General features: G+C 55.0%; 1 protein-coding gene across 1 annotated transcript in view; it reads right to left on the bottom strand.

Annotated features, from left to right (window-relative positions):
- Positions 1-6720: 6720 nt before the first annotated feature.
- IL21R (interleukin 21 receptor) overlaps positions 6721-18648 on the bottom strand; it is a 31653-nt gene continuing 19725 nt past the window's right edge. The window contains exons 3-9 of the mRNA XM_060033087.2: positions 17848-17950; positions 14626-14825; positions 12126-12271; positions 11307-11484; positions 10748-10844; positions 9673-9757; positions 6721-7889 (exon numbers count right to left, since the gene is read on the bottom strand). Of these exons, the coding sequence (XP_059889070.1) occupies positions 7125-7889; positions 9673-9757; positions 10748-10844; positions 11307-11484; positions 12126-12271; positions 14626-14825; positions 17848-17950 (1574 nt within the window). The 3' untranslated portion in view covers positions 6721-7124. The remainder of the gene's footprint in view (positions 7890-9672; positions 9758-10747; positions 10845-11306; positions 11485-12125; positions 12272-14625; positions 14826-17847; positions 17951-18648) is intronic.

Below are 18648 nucleotides of genomic sequence, written 5' to 3'. Positions count from 1 at the left end.
TACAGATATGATTTAAGCCTCCAGGCTGCTTTCTCCTGCAGGCCTTTTCTCTTCATTTACATACCTTTTACGCTCCCCTGTGATGACACTTTACATAGTGACACCGCTCCGGCTGTTCACCCTGCAGTGTCCCTGGCACATCTGTATCCGCACGTAGAGAGCTACACGCTACGTAATCTCTATGGTGGGAGTCCTGGCACTGAGGTCCTGATTTATTCCCTCTTCACTGAAATTGCTTCCTGGTTTCCCCCACTGAGCATCCTCCTGGCTGCCTTCTCAGGATCCGCCTCCCTTCCTCCTGGAGCTCAATCAGATCTCGTTCAGTCTGCTGCTGCTGCCAGCCTCCTCCCACGTCCCCTCCCTTCCCTCGCAGCCTCCTTTCGCCCAAGGCCACCCAGGACCCTGGGCTGAGTGAGCTCTGTCCTCTGACTATCTGACCACCCATCCTTCCCTTGGGCCCTTGACCCACTTATGCCGGGAACTTTCCAGATGTGCATGTGCATATATGTGTTGTGTGTGTGAAGTATGTGTCTACATGTACATGTGTGTGTGTGCACACATGTGCACACCCAAGGAGTAGAATTCAGCCCTTGTTGAATTTTAAAAAGAACCTACTAAAAATAATTATTAATTAATTAATTAAAAAGAACATACTGGTTACCAAAGGGGAGAAGGAGAGGGGGAGGGACAAATTGGGAGGTTAGGATTAACAGATACAAATAACTATACATAAGACAGGTAAGCAGCAAGGATTTACTGTGTAGCACAGGGAATTATACTCAATATCTTGTAATGACCTATATGGAATATGGAAAGAAAAAAAAAGACACGCAAAAACCCCAAAAAACGAATCACTAGGCTATACACTTGAAACTAACACAGTATTGTAAACCAGCTATACTTCAATTTACAAAAAAGAACCTACCCGTTCACCTTGTGTCCTCATCGCCACATTCCCACCGCATGGAGTTTCTGTGACAGTTGTGAAGCCACCTGACAGCGCAGGCAGATGCTAGTGGAGCCCCTGGACCGCAGCGCGGGGAGGGCACCGCCTTCAGCCGGCTCCTCAGCCAAGTTCCAGTGGTCACCAGCAGGTGGCAGCAGCAGCCCAACATCTCCGTTTCCTGCTGGTTCATCTGGGTCTCCAGATTTCTGTAGCTCGCTGTCTGTCTATCCACGTTTAAGGTTGAGATCAACAAAAGCTTGCTGGGGTGGGGGGGACTTGGCCACAAAGATGATGATAAAGTGACAACATTTTCAGAGCACTTGCAATGTGCCACGCTGCTCTCCACACTTCACACATATTAACTCTTGGTCTCACGACAGCCCTAAGTATGTCCAATTAATATACCCATTTCATGTATGAGGAAACCAAGGCACAGGAAGTAAAATAATTTCTGCAGGTTGGAAGCTAGTAAGTGGGTCTGCTGGCTTCCCAACTCAGGCCGTCCAGCCTCAAAGCCCTCCCCCTTGACAGTTCTTTCTAGGGATGGGGTTTGCTTCGGGATGGGCAGCCAGCATGATGCTGAGAGACCCACAAAATGGCAGAATGCAAAATTTCTTTTCTGGGAACATCACTTTTTAGGAGGAAACCCCTCACGCCTGTTGCCACATAGATGAAGGAAGATCCCCAGCTGCCCCACAGTGTGAGCAGCAGGGTGGGGGGGAGGGGGGGTGTCTCTTGCTCCATTCACAGACTTCAAGGAGGCCCCTATTTTCACTTTCATGTCCCATTCTGGGCCATTTCCAAGTCCAAGGGCAAGTGGGTCCCTCCTGGTTTCAGTCCCCTCCCTCCCCTCTGCCCACTTCTTTGTCAGTCACAACTCTGCCTTTGACTGATTCATTCATTCATTCAGTATTTGTTGAGCACCTGCTATGTGCCAGGCACTATGCTAGGCTCTGAGACCGAGTAGTGGATAAAACAGACAAAATCCCTGTGCTAATGGGACAGACAGTAAATATGATAAGCAAGTAAAAGACATATGTTAAAAGCACAATAAATGTTATGGAAGGGGCTTCCCTGGTGGCGCAGTGGTTGAGAGTCCGCCTGCTGATGCAGGGGACACGGGTTCGTGCCCCGGTCCGGGAAGATCCCACATGCCGCGGAGCGGCTGGGCCCGTGAGCCATGGCCTCTGAGCCTGCACGTCCGGAGCCTGTGCTCCGCAACGGGAGAGGCCACAACAGTGAGAGGCCCGCGTACCGCGAAAATAAATAAATAAATAAAATAGATTAAAAAATGTTATGGAAAATAATAAAACTAGGTCTGTGGGGTGCTGCAGTTTTGAGTAAGGAGACTAGGGTCGGTCCCACTGCGAAGGTGACATTTGAGCGAAGACTTGACTCTGCTTGTCTTCCATTCATGTGTTGATGATTCTTGACTGCAGGTGACCCCCTGTCCCATCCCCTTCATTGTGGAGAGTTTATACGCCTTTCTCCTTTGTTCTTGGTGTCATGATCTCCCCGGAGGGGAAGTACACGCGCTCACTCTGCCATCACCCACGGAAGGCCCATTCTGGGTTTTGTTTTTCTTTTTTTTCAGCCGTGCAGTGCGGCATATGAGATCTTAGTTCCCTGACCAGGGATCAAGCCCCCATCCACTGCAGTGGAAGCATGGAGTCTTAATCACTGGACCGCCAGGGAAGTCCCCTGTTCTGGGTTTTGATGGTGCATCTGGAGGGACCACAGCTGGGGTGGGCTGTGACGGGCTATCCTGCATGCAGTGCCGGCAGCGGCCCAGGCAAACCGAGTCCCCAGATGGGTGGGAGGAGGGGGGAAGAGGCTCTCCCTCCAACAAGGGGCCAAAAAGGAGCCGAGGATGCAGAGTGGAGAGCAGGACTCCGGGTGACTGGGCGAGTCACTGCCCCTCTGGGCCTCTGTTTCCCCAGCAGTAAAATGAAGGGCTGGGTCCAATTTGCACCCTCTCCCTTCCTCCCTAAGTAGATGGTCCGGGACACCCAGAGAGCATCCGACGCTGAGACTTTGCAGTAGCTGATGGGGAAACGTCTGGAAGCTAGAGTTCTTGGGTTCTTTAAATCCTAGCACAGGGCAATGTCAGCTTCAGGGTATTTCCCTGGGAAGGAGACTGGAGAAGGGCTGGGACCACAGCCCTTTCCTCGTCTGACCCAGAGGCCAGCTGAAGGCGATGGCAGAGAAGCACACACACAGTTAATGTCCCTGTTCTCATCCTCCCTTTTCATCCCCAGAGTCAGCCGAGAGGCTGACTCCTGCCCCACATTACAAAAGAGGAAACTGAGGTTCAGAGACAGCGAGTGACTTGCCCAAGGTCATTCATGATACATGATGGATCCTGGTCCTCAGGTCCCTTTGAATGTGCTCCTTCCTTGGGATGGGAGGACAGTCCTCACTGCAGGGGTGAGATGAGAATACTGTCTACTACAAGTGACAAACCCATCTCAAACATGCTGAAGCAAAAAAAGGAACCTTACAGCTCATTGATTCAGTCAGGATAGGCTGGGTTATGCCGTGGAAACAATCAGCCCCCAAATCTTAGCAGATTAGAATAAAAGATTTCTTTCTTGCTCACAATACGTGTCCATCACAGGTGAACTAGAAGTTCTGCCCCACATCTCCCCACTCGAGGCCCCGGGCTGAGGGAGAAGCCACCATCTCACACATCACTGGTCACCGTGGCACAGAGGAGCACTCTGAAGGGCATCACGACGGTCAGTTCCATGCTCTGGTCCAGAGGTGAGACTTACCACTTCTGCTCACCACTCATTGGCCAATCCTGGTCATGTGGTACCATCTGACCACAAGACGGGGCAGAAGGCCGAGAGCTGGACATACTTGGTGAACAGTATGACTTCCATACTCGGGTACCTCGAAAGTCCAGGGGGAATGTAGTTTCAGGCATGGCTGGACCCAGGAGCTTAAGAGGATATTACCAGGAGTATACGCCCACTTCCCAGCTCTGCTTTCCAGTGTGTTGGCCTCATATTAGGTGAGCTGTTTCTTCCTGGTGCCCCCCCGCCTCCCCGGTCCCACCACCCAGCAGCTCCAGGCTCAGTCTAGCCCTGCAGCTGAGCAGTCCCAGCAGGAAAAGCGTACGGACCAGCTTGGTCACATGTCTGAGCCTGAACTGGCCCTGAGGCCGGGAGGATAGAATACTCTCTTGGCCAGGCCTGGGTCACTCCCAGAGCTGGGGTCAGCCACCCCAACGATGCTGTGAGGGCAGAAGCACAGGCACCCACAGGTGTTTGCTGAGAGTTTCTTCGCCCCTGACCTAGGTGCCTTCCAGCAGAGCAAGGTGAGGACAGCTGGACTTGGGATCAGGAGCCCAGAGTCCAAGTTCTGACTCTGACATTTAATTGTGTGTGACCTCAGGCAAGTCAGCGGCCCCTTCTGCACCTTCATGTGTCAGATGGATACCCTGCCCCTTGGAGCCTGCAGATGGAAAAGGGCTGGGTCAGGAACAGAATGTGGCATCCTCCTGCCTCTGAAGACAGGGTCATTAGCAATTCTGGCCTGGACTCTGGGTGACAGGGAACTGCCTTCCCCAGCCCCATGTGTTCAGGGCTCAGTCACCCCTCCAGGCCTTCGCTCAAGCTCTTCCCTCTGCCTGAGTAGCTGGTGTCCCTAACAACTCCTATTCATTTTTCAAAGCCCAACAAACACCACCTCCTCCCTGAAGCCCCCCAGGGCCTTCCTGCTGCCTGTCTGGGCTCCAACCCGTGGTGTGCCGGGTCTGCCTCATACCAGCTAGGAGAGTTGATTGTAAACATCTCTTCCAACCCCATGTTTAAAGCCATCAAGTTGGTAGCTTGAAATTGACTGTGGTAAAAGTGTTCACACCATGGAAATAAGCAAACACTGCAAATCAGGCTTTACTGAGGGCCCACTAGGTGCCTGACGGGGGGTAAAGCCGTGAACAAAAGAGGCAAAGTTGTTGCCTTCATGGAGCTTAGGTTTGATATTTCATCCTTGTCTCTAGCAACTGTTTATCTCCATCCATCTATCCAACTGCTCTTCCTTCAAGCATTTCACCATCCTTTTATCCATCCATCCACCCACCAATGTGCCCACTTGTCCATAAATCATCCATCCACCCCGTCCTACTAATCTGGCCTCCCAGTGGGCCAGTTCCTGTCTCCGTTCTGCACCCACATTTATGAGCTGGGTCCCCTTCAAAGACAGAGCTGGTGAGGAGCCACGTCTGGCCCAGGCCAGAGCCCCATCCCCCTGACCGCCGGCCTGGCATCAGCCAGTGTCCCAGGTGTCCCCTCCCCCTACTCCCTGGCCCAGAGCTGTGTGTGCTGGAGAGAGAGCTGAGCTGCTTCCACGGGGAGCCTGGGGCTCACGGGGTGCCTGGAACCTGTGGCCTCCTTGAGGGTGTGAAAACCACAGCACACCTTGACCCAAGCGTCTCCAGGGTGACGGTGGGGGATGGTGAGGGCTGCTCACACCTGCAGGAGCTGCGGTTTCACACTTGAGCTCCCATCCGAGCCTCACGCCTTGATCCCAGGTTAACAGTCCCACTATCAAGACCACCAATGTTCTAGAACTTTCAGAACCGAAGAGTCCTGTGTTCTCTCAGTGACTTCTTCCAACATCCCCTTTTACAGAAGAGTCACAGAGAAACCATCAGCAGGGTCGACAGCTGAGCCCTCGTCCAAAAGCAGAGACAAGCCAGGGCTTCAGGCATCACCTGGCATGCAGCCTGGCCTTTGGGGAGGACCACAGGCCAGGCAGGTCCAGGCCAGGGTAGGGATTCCCCTCAGGGCTCTGAGAGCCCGCGGCTGAATCAGACTCTGCTCCTTTAACCCTGCTTCCTGGCCTCGAAAAAGCAGCCTCTGAAGGTGAGCGCCCTTAGGAGGAAAGTGATCTCTTCTCTTTCTTTCTTTCTTTCTTTTTTCTTTAAGTATGAGTTGTATGCAATACCCAGCACCAATATCGAGCTCCTGTCCAGAGCTGACGTTCAATAAGGTGCCTTCAAAACGTCACAAACAAGTATTTTCTCAGCATCTTAAATTCACATTTCAGCAGTTTCTCCGACAAATCATCAAAAAGAACTTGACTTCCACCAATTCCCCGGGACAAGCAAGGAAGATGCCAGGGGATCAGGACCACCGTGTCATTGCTGCCGAGTCCGGCCTGCGGCCCTCCCCAGTGTGAGTGCCAAGGGGAGCGTCCTCTCGCTGTATCCCAGCACCTGCATGTACTCAGTAAATGTGCTCAATAAATATTTCTGGGGTGCATAAAGGGAACAACAAAATGGGCAGCAGGAGGCAGAAAAAGAAATCTTGGTTGGTGAGGGGCTGATTCTAAGAAACTAAGCTGATTTTAAACCTGGAATCCCCCAAGTGCCCCTCCGCAGGTACCTGGGCTGTGTCTGGTTTCTCACTCCCACCCACCTCCAGCACAAGCCTTGGTCCTGGCCGCAGAAGGAAGGAAGCTGACGTTTTTTGAGAGTCTGGGCTGCACCCTGTACATGGGCGACCTCTCCAATTTCTCCCCAGGGTAGGTCAGGCCGCCCCCATTATTAAGACAGGAAACTCCAGCCCAGAGAGGGGGAGTGACTCACCCAAGGTGGCACAGCCAGGAGGTGTCAGAGTCAGGATTCAGACCCAGGTCCACTGGCTCCCCCCAAAATCTTCCCACCCCCAGGGTCACTGTGGGCTCGCTTGGTCCCCTTCCCCTCCCCCTGAAAGGCGATAAGGAACAGTCTGGACTTTGTGCGGCTCTGCAGGCAGGACCTGGGGGGCTGGGCTTGGTGTCTGTCCCAGGCAGTGCCCTGGTCTCGGCACGTGACCTGGGGGTCACCCACGTGCCTCGGAGGGAGGGAGGCTGTCATCACGTGCCCACAGACACACGTGCGGCTCACACTCGCGCACGCAGGAAGCTCACGTCGGCACAGACACACGAGTGGCCTTGGGAATACGGCAGAACCACGGCCGAGCTCCGTGTCCACAGGCACGCAGGCCACTCACACGCGCAGCCACGCCAGCGGGCACCTGAGCCCCAGACGTGCACTGTAAACACGAGGCTCAGGGGTCCCAGCCGGGAGACCAAGGGCTGCAGGCCTCGTTACACCTCAGCCCAGGTGACCCTGTCCGTGGCTCGTGGCTCAGTGGCATGGCCAGCTCTGGACGGCCAGTCGGCCTCACTAGCTGGCCTGGGGCCCAGGCCCTGCAGGTGGAGGGGCCATGACCACCCACTGGCGGAGGTAGCTCCTGGGGGGCCCTTCGTCCCTGGGGCTACTGAAGTCATGCTCCACGGGGCTGCCGCAGTCAGAGTCCACAAAGCCGCTGTCAAACGTGTCCATGTCCAGGCCAGCTGGGGGTGAACCTGCCTCGCTGTCCGACACCCCTCGGGGCGACCCGCCATCCCAGGGCGGCCCGGGGGCCCAACCCTCCTCATCCTTGAGGTGCAGCTTTATCCTGCCAAGCAGGCTGCCCAGGGGGTCCCCCGGCCCGGCAGGGCCACTGGCTGAGACGCAGCCACAGGATAGGACTGTGGCCCCCGTGCCCGGAAGCGAGTCCTCCGTGCCCGGGCCAGGCTCCAGGCTGGTGTCCAGGTTCAGGGCTGGGTAGCCGTCATCCCCGCAGGTGCAAGGCCAGGTGCACAGCCCCTCTGCGTCCACCACGGTCACCGTGTCGATGGATACCAGGCCGTATGGCCGGTCCCTCTCCTGGCTGTGAGCTGAGCTGCCCAAGCTGTCGGCGGTGGAGTGGGCTGGGCCCCAGGAGCCCGGCTCAAGCACCCCGTCGGCTTCCACCAGGTCTGGGGGCTCTGGCAGCTCTGTGGGCACCAGCCCCTTGGCTGCAGTCTGCGGTAGGCACTGGCTGTGCATCTCCAGGGACAAGGGCACCCCTGGGCTCCAGGATCTCAGTTCCAGGCTGGAAGCAGTGAAGGGGGTGCCCACCCATTTCTGCGAGAGAGAAGAGGAGGGAGAGTCATGGATGGGATGGGGGACAAGGGGTGGCGGGGGAGCATATCAACAGACAGACACAGAGACAAGACAGACGGCAAGAGAGAAAGAGACAAAGACTCCAGAAGATAAAGAGAGAGATGGGGGTGGGGGGAGTTGAGCACCGTGCTGTGTCCCTATCCAGGGACAGTTCCTGTCGCCGTCCCGGCCTCCCTGGGCCTCAGTCTCCCTGCCTATAGCAGGGAGCTACGGCCCTCAGCAGCCTGCAGGCGCAGACAATCTGCTGCTCAGTGGCCTGGGGTCTGTATGGGTGTGGGTCCAAGATTCCCAAGCTGTGGGGACGAGGGGCGGGAGGCCCTGAGAGCTGAGTGACAGAGCCCTCACCAGGCCTTCTGTTTTATGTCCTCGGGGAGATTTCTCGAAACCACGCATTCTTCTGTTTGTGTCCTCACTAGAGTGGACACATGACCAGGGGAGAAGCCCCAATTCTTCTGGTCACGGCTGTGTCCCCAGAGGCTCACACAGTGCCTGGCACACAGTAGGCACCCAATAAATGTATATTAACTAAATGAATGAATGGAGTGGATCAAGGGCCAGCCACTCAGAATAGATAAGGACTGTGGGGTGACAATGGACTGAGGCAGCTGTCCCTAAACTTTAAGGATCCCCCTGCCCTCACCTGCCAGGGGTCCCACTCATGACACAGGGTCTCCATCCAGTTGGCAGGGAAAATCCCTGAGAACCAGAATCTCCCAGTTTTGAGCCTACTCCATCAGAAAACTCCTCTCAGAACCCTGCTGAGGCCACTACCACTGATTTGAAGTCACTTCTCAGCTGTGTGGCCTTGAGCCAGTTACCTACCCTCTCTGTGCCTCAGTTTCTGCATCTGTAAAATGGGCCTGCTAATAGTCCCCACTCCACAGGGTGGTTGTGGGGATTAAATGATAAATTAAATAACATCTGTGGCGCTCCTAGCAGGGTGCCTGGTGCACAGCAAGTGCTGTAAGAGTACTGGTAAAACAAACACAAAATAGATGTGATATTTGAGCTTCAGGGAAAGTGCAGAGGAAAGAGGAAAGGGTTTATCCAATGTGGGCTGCAGCCTAGGCTCCTCCCCTGCCCGGCTCTGAGCCTCAGTCTCCTCGTGGTTCCCCTGGGATGGTGGAGCACACACCCTCCCCACTTGCAGGGGCTGCTAAGAGGATGAAAGGGTGGAGGTGAGACAGCGCTCAGTGAGTGCCAAGCAGATGGCATGTCGCACTTCCTGACTTCCAGACTCTGCTGGAGCAGATGGGTCACCACATCCTCTCTGCGGTGACTGCCGCCACCGGGTGGGGGGTGGTAAATAGGCACAGAGAACCCAAGGGCGATGGCGCTGGTAGCGGGGGTTGGGGCCTGGATGGGGCTGGTGTATTTTGCAGGCAGGGCCATATCCTTCCCAGAAGCTGCTCCCTCCCCACCTCCATAGCAAGGGCTTCTACCAAAGGACCAGGAGGCCACTTCGTGGCTCAAGGGACCACCTGGCTCACCCTCTCTCCCAGTTTGGCTCCTTGGGCTGGGAAATGCTGCAGGATCTTGTTTAATTCTTATGCCAACTCTGCCCCACTGGAATTATTTCCTGCACTTTGCATGTGCAGAGACTGAAGCCTGGTTCCAGCCCGGGTCGGGGATCTGGGTGCCCCAGGCCTACAGGGTGGGACTGGTGGTCTAGATGTGTGGGTGGAAGCAAGCTCCCAGAGTGTGAGAGGCTCCCAGGGGCTCATCATGTGGTGGGGACACTCACCTTGAAGTCTCCGCTGTGGCCCACGTACAGGGGCTGGAAGAAGGGCTCTGGGCTGGGCACCTGCACCCACACATTTTTCCATAGCCTGGAGGGCAGAGACGAGGTGAGCCCCCCGCACCTCCCAGAGGGCAGCCGGGCCTCCCGCTCAGAGGCTCCCCAAATGTGTCCTGCGGGAGGCTCAGAGCCTCCAAGACACACCCAGGCCCCTCCCTTCCGCCCCTCTGCCCCAGGCCTCAGTGTTCACATCTGTAAAATGGGGCAGCGAGTCTCCTGAAGGTGCTCCAAGTTTAAGGGCTTGGCTGCCTGTTCTCTGCTAAGCCAGTGCTGGCCCCTGAGCCGTGACTTCCTCCTCCACCACCAGGGATGAGCCAACAGCCAATTCCATGGGGCTGTAGGGAGGGGTCAGGAAGTGTAGGCACAGCGCCAGGCACCCCAGCACCCAGAGACTGGTCTGCAACACCCTCTGTGATTCGCAGGCTTCTCTGCCTGGAACAGGGTATGCAGGGCCCCCGCCCAGTGTCTGCCACTTAGCAAGGGCTCAGCCCCAGCCAGCAGCATGCACGAAGGCCAGGGGAGCTCAGGTTTTATCAATGTTTTTAATCAGCATCAGCCCTTCTCTCGATGGCCATGTTCAGCAGAAACCCCATACATAAAGAGATAAAGGCAAAACCTCTGGTTCTGAAGCAGGATTGTCAGGGGGGTTCTTCCACCAGCCCTTAACCCCCACCTGGCGGCCCCTCCTGACCCTCAGGACTCAAAGCTTAGAATTCACTGGACAAGATCACAGCTGAGGTCACTGTTATGAGCACTTCATAACACTTCTCCTCCACTTCACTGCTGTGTGACTTTGGGCAAGTTCCTAGACAGCTCTGTGCCTCAGTTTCCCCATTTGTCAAATGGAAGTAAATGCCGCGTATCAAGCTCATCTGGCTGCTGTGAGGGTTAAGCATGTGCTCTACACAGTGCCCAGTTTAGTATCACCATCACTGTCATTACTATTGTCATGGTGACAGGTGTGTCCTCCGGTCCCGACCCAGGCTGAGCCCCTCCCTGCCACCCTGTTCCCTGGCCTCACCTCCAAACCTGATGGATCTTCGGGCCTAAGATGACAAGGACGAGGCATGCGAGGACCAAGATGGGAAGCAGGTGAGGGTACAAGTCTCCCTTTATCTCTGGGAAGGAAGAAAACACTGGGTGAATTTGACCAACCTCTACGAGAGGCCACCTGGGCTGGGTGTGGAGGGCACTGGGTCTGGGCTGGAGTGGAAGTGGGTGGGAAGGCTGCTGGTGCCTCGCGGTGGGATGGACCTGGCTTCAACTCCTGCTCCCACCCCCACCCTAGGCAAGTGATTTCATCTCTCTGAACCTCAGTTTTCTCATCTGCAAAATGGGGATAATAATTCCCACTTCACAGATACATTAGGAGGATCAAAGGCCCCGCCAGGAGAAGCACCTGGCACCCAATGCAGGGCCTGGCGAGCAGGGGCCCCAGAAATGCTGTGGAACAGCTACAAGGGGATGCATGACTGAGTGGGAACCTTCCAGCCGTGCTGAAAATCTTAGGGCTCAGGGCCGCTGCACTAGGACAAGATTTAGTACAAGGAGTGGGTGTCCATCCCTGCTTCACTTCTTACCTTCTGGCTGGGTGTGAAAGACGACTGGGTCACTCCACTCGCTCCAGGTCCCCTGGAAGGAGGAGCCAGGCTGGGGCCCTGCCCGCATCTGCAGCTCGTAGCTTGAGCCTTTGTGGAACTCCAAGGGCAGGAGAGAGACGCTTCTCGAATCCACTGAGATCAGCTTTCTCCCTGGACTCTGCCAACCCAGGGAAAGGATGCGCTGGGTTAGGACCGCCCAGGCCAGCCCCCGCCTCCAGCAGAACCACCCTTTACCAGCCCCCAGGAAAGGGGTGGAGTTTCTCCTGGCAAGTCTCCACCCCCTCCACAAGAGTCAGTCTGAGCTCTGGCCACTCCGGTGTGGGCAGCACAGAGCCGCGGGCGCTGCCCTGGCCTTGCCTGTGATACAGTGCTTCGGTCGCTTTCTCTCTGAGCCCAGCTCAGTCACTCACAGCCCCACAGGGGACCCTGCCTGCTGGGCCTGGGAATGTCCCGGGAACAGCAGTGGCCGTTCCTGGGCATGTTTAGCTGGCAGCATTCCAGACTTCGGACACTTCTGTAATTCTTCAACAGTGGCTACTTTCAACAGTGGGCATTTCTGGGCGTCTTTAACGACAGGCGTCTTAGCAATGGGTACCTCTGGAAGTCCTCCACTGGGGATGGTCTAAACTATGGCATTTATGAAAATCTTAAACTGGGACCATTCTAAAGGATGGATAATTCTAGAACACTTCATCTGTGACTGTTCTAAATAGTGGGCCATTCTGGAACTCTCCAACACTCTAAACAAAGAATGCCTCTAGAAGCCTTCACCCCGCCCCAGTCCTCTGAGGGTCTCACCAGAGCCCAGGGGTCTCCGAGCTTCCTGTACCGCAGCTCATACTGAAGTTTGCCCTTCAGCGCGTACAAATTGTAATCGGAGCTCCAGGAGATGTTATAATGTCCAGAGAAGGTCACCGTCACATTGAAAGGGGGAGATGGCTTGACTTAGAGGAAAAAGCCAGAAAGATAAAATGGGATGAGATTTTGCAGCAGCTGAGAATGATGCTCTCCTTGATGAGATCAAGACTAATGACCCTGAATGACTTGGGGTAAAGCATCCCCTGTCTCTGGGCCTTAGTTTACTCATCTGAGAAATGAGAGATTTAGATGAGTCTAAAGTGGGGGTGCTACGACTCAGGGGGGCAAGAATGCAGACTGGCGTAGCCGGGGAGCGGGGGGAAACCAACGACACCCACTCATTCTCCATTTCTTTTCTAAATGATGGCATCATTTTCTTTTTACGCGGGCCTCTCACTGTTGTGGCCTCTCCCAACTGTGGAGCACAGGCTCCGGACGCACAGGCTCAGCGGCCATGGCTCACGGGCCCAGCCGCTCCGGGGCATGTGGGATCTTCCCAGACTGGGGCACAAACCCGTGTCCCCTGCATCGGCAGGCGGACTCTCAACCACTGCGCCACCAGGGAAGCCCGAATCACTTTCTTTTAACTCTAGCTTCCTTGAGAATCAAAAGACTGTAATTAGCATCATGCTAATTAATTAGCACCAATTATGCTAATGATGGAAGTTACCACCTCTGAGTGCCTGCCGGGCTGCTCTACAGCGAGCATTTTGACGCCCGCAGGGGCCCTGAGAATTCGATGTGACCGTTGTCATCTCCCAGACATCTTCTGGAAAGTGCGTGAGCAGAGATCTGGGCCACAACACCATGCCCTCCTGGGCTCTGTGATCCGGCTTGCCATATGCCCCTGTCTTGGGGATCTTAGCTCCTTGGGACAGAGGTTTTGTTCTCCAGGTCAGTGCTGTGTCCGCAGCTCCTAGGACAGAGCCGGCACACAGCAGGCCCTCAAGAGATACTTGTTAAACCAACAAATGAACCTTCCAGGGATTCCAAAAAGGAACTCTGAGGCTACGGACGACTCAGCACCAAGGCCTGCGATGTTCAGGAGGCTGCGGCGAGGGCTTTATTGTCATTGCTATTTCAGCGATGGGTCCTTTGGGACTGGAATAACTGCTAAGCCCTCTCCTATTTTCCCCAGGCCGATGGAGACCTGGTTTTCCACTTCCCTGTACGTCCTGGGCTGGGTGGTGAGGACCAGAGCTGGGGATCAGGGATGGGGTCAAGGATGGGGGCCCAGAGCCCAGGAGGGGGAAGGGAGTAGAACACTGCCCCCTGGCTTCAGGCCCTGGCAGGGAGGGGGAAAGGGAGAGCGCCAGAGAGAAATGGGACTTGGAGCCGCCCTGCGAGGTGGAGGGGCCATGGAGCAGTTCCTTCTCCTCTGCAGGGCAGGGGGAGGCTTGCAGTCTGCCCCGCTCACTGAGAGGGGCAAGGGGGCGCCCCTGCTCCCACGCCTGGATCTGCATGGCTGAGTGACCGTGTGCGTATATGTGCATATGGGCGTGTGTGAGAGAGCGTGGGCCTGTGTCCAGGCTGGCTAGGCCCAGGGCTGCTGGGACACCCGTGCATTTGTCCAAGGGTGTATTTATGAGTGTGCGTGTGAGAAACTCTGGGTGTGTCTGCGTGTGTGTGAACCTTCATTCACACCTTGTGCAGTGTGACACCCACTCAGCGAAGTGGTGCAAACCTGGACCCCCTCCAGGTGACAGACACCCTCTCACCCCCCTGCCCCACCACTGGGAACCTAGGGCCAAAATCCCCCAGAGATTCCTCGCAGAGGCTGGGCCTTCCCGAGGAGGGCAGGACTCTCTTAGCAGTCTGCATTTGCATGCCTCTGAGCACGGGCTTCTCACCCCCTCCGTGGAAATCCCACTTTGGGGACACACACACACACACACACACACACACACACACACACACTAAAAGCTGCCTCCTGGACCGGCCCTGGGTCTGGACCCACAGAGACAACTTCTTCCACCAGCCAGCACCGCCCCTCCACCCCGCCCCCGGCCTGGAGGGAAATTCCAGGCCTCACTGGAGCTAATGAATGGGAGAAAACTCAGGGAAGTTTTTCTCTTGGGACTCAGTGTCCCCACTTGCCTCATAATGTAGACAGAATCCCTAAGAGTCAGGGTTAAAAGGGCCCTCACTCTGCAAATAGGGAACTGGTCCAAGTTCACAGATAGGCAGGGCTGAACCAGAACTGAAGGCCGAGATCCTGGGTCCCAGTCCAGCTCCTTTTCATACCGCGGCTGCCTCTCTTTGGTTAAAGCTCAAACCTAGTTATCAACCCGTCACACCTTAGTAAATATCGGTGCACCTACAGAGCAGAACTCTAAGGGGAGGTAAGGACATAGGACAGGTCAGCTATGATGGTGGGGGAAGGGGAGCCATCTCAGAGACCATGTGTCCTCCTCAGCTCTGGGGTCCAAGGGATACTCACTGCTTTTAGCCAGGACAAAGCTGCCGCACTCCTGGGAGTGATTGCCCGAATGGTCTGTCATGTTGACACTGAAAATGTCGTCGGCCATGTATTGGAGCACATCCATGTGGCACGTGTACTCTGCATGCGTGGCATTGTGGGTGGACCAGCAGAGGCTGCAGGAGGTGACCTCGTCCTCCAGTTCTCCATATGAGTCTTGCCTTCAAGGACAGAGCAGCCGGTTATGGCTGGAAGCCAGCAGGGCTCAGGGCAGAGGGCCAGGACCCCAGCCCAGAATCTTGGGGCTGGGAGGGAGTTGAAGTGGTGCCGGGGGTCACCTGGTCGAATTACCCCTTTCCCCGGGAAGATACTCCTCCCCTGAAGTAGCCCTGATGGATGGTGTCCAGGCTCGGCTTGTATGCCTCCAAGGGACCGGGAACTCACTACCTCATTTAAGGACAGCAGCTTTTAACTTTGGAAATTTGGGCCATTCTTGCCTGGACTGAGCCTAAAGCTGTCCCTGTCAGTTCCATCAACTGTATCACTGTCCTACAGAAAGGGTGCTAAGCATTTCAGTTCTCCTTCCTGACCTCCTCTGTCCAACATCTGCTGAATACCTAATAAGTGCTTGTGCTCAGGGCCAAGATAAGAGCCAAATGAACTTCATCCCCTGCTTTGGGTGAACTACCAGGGAGGCTATTGGTATAAGGTTGGGGGAAAATGCTCTGGCTTTTTAACTGCCAGTGGGCAGAAACAGTGGGTTTTGAAGTATGTATAGGAGTTCACCAGATATTTATTTCCCTACCTACATCTTCAGGCTGTGAACATGACCACCCTTGAAGGCTAATATGGATGTGTGGACTCAGTTATTTGCTAAATATTTGCTGGAATAGAAACTTCTGCTGAATAAAGTCTCTCTAAACCTCTTGCACAGCAGCCAGGAGGATCTTTAAAAACTGCCTGTCACCCCCATGTCTAAAACCCTCGGGTGGCTTCTCATCACCCACACAATAAAAGCTGGCCCTGGGCTTCCCTGGTGGCGCAGTGGTTGAGAGTCCGCCTGCTGATGCAGGGGACGCGGGTTCGTGCCCTGGTCTGGGAAGATATCCCACATGCCGCGGAGTGGCTGGGCCCGTGAGCCATGGCTGCTGAGCCTGTGCGTCCAGAGCCTGTGCTCCGCAACGGGAGAGGCCACACAGTGAGAGGCCCGTGTACTGGGGGCGGGGGGCGGGGGGGAAGCTGGGCCTTGCTTACCTCTCATCTCCTTTGCTTGTTGTTCTCTCTCACACTGGCTCACTCTGCTCTGGCCCCACTGACCTCCTCGCTGTCCCTCAGACTCATTAGTCTCTCCCTACCTCAGGACCTTTACACTTGCAGTGCCCTCTGCCTGCACTGCCCTTTCCCCAGCTCACTGGCTGCCTCCTTCTCACCCAGAAAGGCCTGCCCCGACCCTCCTGGCTAAAGCAGACCTTCTCCCCATGTCACTCGCTTTCCACCCAAGGCTCAAGGTTCCTGGACTTTAAAGCACTCATTATTCTCAGGAAGCATCCTGTTGGTTGTTTATGTTTTTCTTGTCTGTCTCCCCAGCCACTCCCCACCTGCAGTAAGTCAGCTCCGGGACCAGCTGGGACCTGGTCTGTCTTAGGCTCTACTGGGCCCCCAGTGCCTGCAAGTGTCTGGCAAGAGCTTAATAAATATGTTCTGAAGAAGTAACTGAATGAACGAATGAATGGGTGATGACAGAATGAAAGCCAGCTGTTCTTTATCCTGATCAGCACGTTGACAAAGACTCTCCTTGACCAGGCTCAACTCAGGCTCCTCGGAACTCTCTCCTCGACGAGGCCCTGACTTTGGGACTCCCAAGCTTGTCTCTGCGTTGTCTAATGTTAGCAAGAATCCTGCTAAGTCATTTTAGCCAGAATCTTCCATCCTTGATATCTGATCGAATTCCTCATCCTCCACCACACCCAGGTGATGTGGGCTCACCCTGGGCTTCCATTAGCAAGAATCCTGTTAAGTCAGTTTAGCTGGAACCCCCCTTACCCCTGATGTTTCCTCTTAGTATTTTTCCATCCATTGACCTGCTCCTTAGCTAAAAATTCCTAATTTTCCTTGTTGTATTCGAGTTGAGCCCAAGCTCTCTTCCCCACACCAAAACCCCACGCAGCAGTCCCTACACCCATCATGATGGTCTTTTTTTTTTTTTTTAAGAATCCCTTATATATTCTTTTTTTTAAAATAAATTTATTTACTTATTTATTTTTGGCTGCGTTGGGTTTTCGTTTCTGCGCGCGGGCTTTCTCTAGTTGTGGTGAGGGGGCTCTCTTCATTGCGGTGTGCAGGCTTCTCATCGCAGTGGCTTCTCTTGTTGCGGAGCACAGGCTCTAGGTGCGTAGGCTTCAGTAGTTGTGGCACGTGGGCTCAGTAGTTGTGGCTCACGGGCTCTAGAGCGCAGGCTCAGTAATTGTTGCGCACGGGCTTCGTTGCTCCGTGGCATGTGGGATTTTCCCGGACCAGCGCTCGAAACTGTCCCCTGCATTGGCAGGCAGATTCTTAACCACTGAGCCACCAGGGAAGCCCGATCATTACGGTCTTGAATAAAGTCTGCCTTACCATTCTTTAACAAGTGCAATGAAAAAGTTTTCTTTAACAATAGGGACCCATGAATCTTGGAGTCAGACTGCCTGTGTTTGAATCTCAGCTCCACCATTCACTGGCTGTGTGACCTTGGGCAAACTGCATAACCTCTCTGAACCCTAGTGTCCTCATTTGTTAAATGGGAGTAATAATTGTGAGGATGGGAAGTGATGGTTCATGTGAAGTGTAGCAGGATGCCGGGCATGTATTCAGTGTTCAAAAAAATCATGTGGCAGTCTGGTCATCCTGGGGTCTCAAAACCACAGTCTGGCCTGTGTGGGCAAGAGAGTATGGTCTTTGGAGCCCTGCTCGCTGGACAAGTCTCGTGAGTCCTGCATGGACATCTGTAAGGTAGGCACAGTGATTCCCAGCTCCCAGTCCCAGATCACGGTCAGTGATTCTCAGCTCATGGTGAAACCAAAAGCTGTCGGTGGAAGGGCTGAGAGAGCCCCCGGAAGTGGCAGCCATTATTTTTATTGCTAAACTACCTGCCAGGCACACAGTAGGTCCAACTCCGTCTGTGGCCTCTGGCAGTCCTGCCCCACCCCAGCCCTCCAGGGCTACCCTGAATCGCATCCCCGAGGCTGGCGAGGTCTGGCCACTTACCAGGTGAGGGTGAGCGTGCCAGGGTGCGGGGCCCTTGTCTTCAGGATGCAGGTGACCGTCTGGATGTAATCGGTGTAGCAGACGAGGTCTGAGCAGCCCCAGGCTGGAGGGTCAAGGGACACAGAGACCTTGGTTGGGGTGGGGGCTGGTCGGGGTCAGCAGAGCTGATCACCCCCTCACCCCCTTGAGGGCTGGAGGATGACGGGAAGCAGGGGTCCCAGAGCCAGGATGAATATGATGACCCTAGGGCCACTAAGATTAAGGCCTGGAGCAAGGGGGTCCTTGCCACCTAAGAATTCTATTTTTGAGCCCCCAAAGTTGCGAGGTTGGCTATGGAGACAAGACTCTCCTAACGAGAAACATCATAAACTAAGCGGGTCCCCACCCAGCGCCCTCCCCACAAGCCCTGTGTCCAGACACCAGGTCAGCATCCCTCCTGGCCGGCCTCCCTCTCAAGGTGGTGTGTCCTGAACTCCCCGGTTGCTGGGGGAATCTGCACATCCTGTGAGAGGGATTCGTGTGGTCAGTGAGAGACCACATGCTCCCTCTGTTCCCCGCAGCTGGTCCAAGACAGGACATGGACCTCGGTGACCTGGCAGTGCTTCGAGGGAGCAAGAAACCTTCAGAAAACTGAGAAGCCCTTGGATACCTTTGCCAAGATGTCTGTATTATCCTACTGCCCAAACCATCACCACCACCACCAACCAAGTGACACAGGTATGGTCCCCCTCAGGCAATTTTATTGCAAGATTTAATACTCTCCCAACTCCATCGTTAATTGCTTTACTTTGTTCTAAAAAT

Source organism: Delphinus delphis, chromosome 15 (genome assembly GCF_949987515.2).
Source record: "Delphinus delphis chromosome 15, mDelDel1.2, whole genome shotgun sequence".
Taxonomy (NCBI): domain Eukaryota; kingdom Metazoa; phylum Chordata; class Mammalia; order Artiodactyla; family Delphinidae; genus Delphinus; species Delphinus delphis.
The sequence above is the reverse complement of the archived record's forward strand: the minus strand, read 5'-3'. Positions and strand labels throughout refer to the sequence as shown.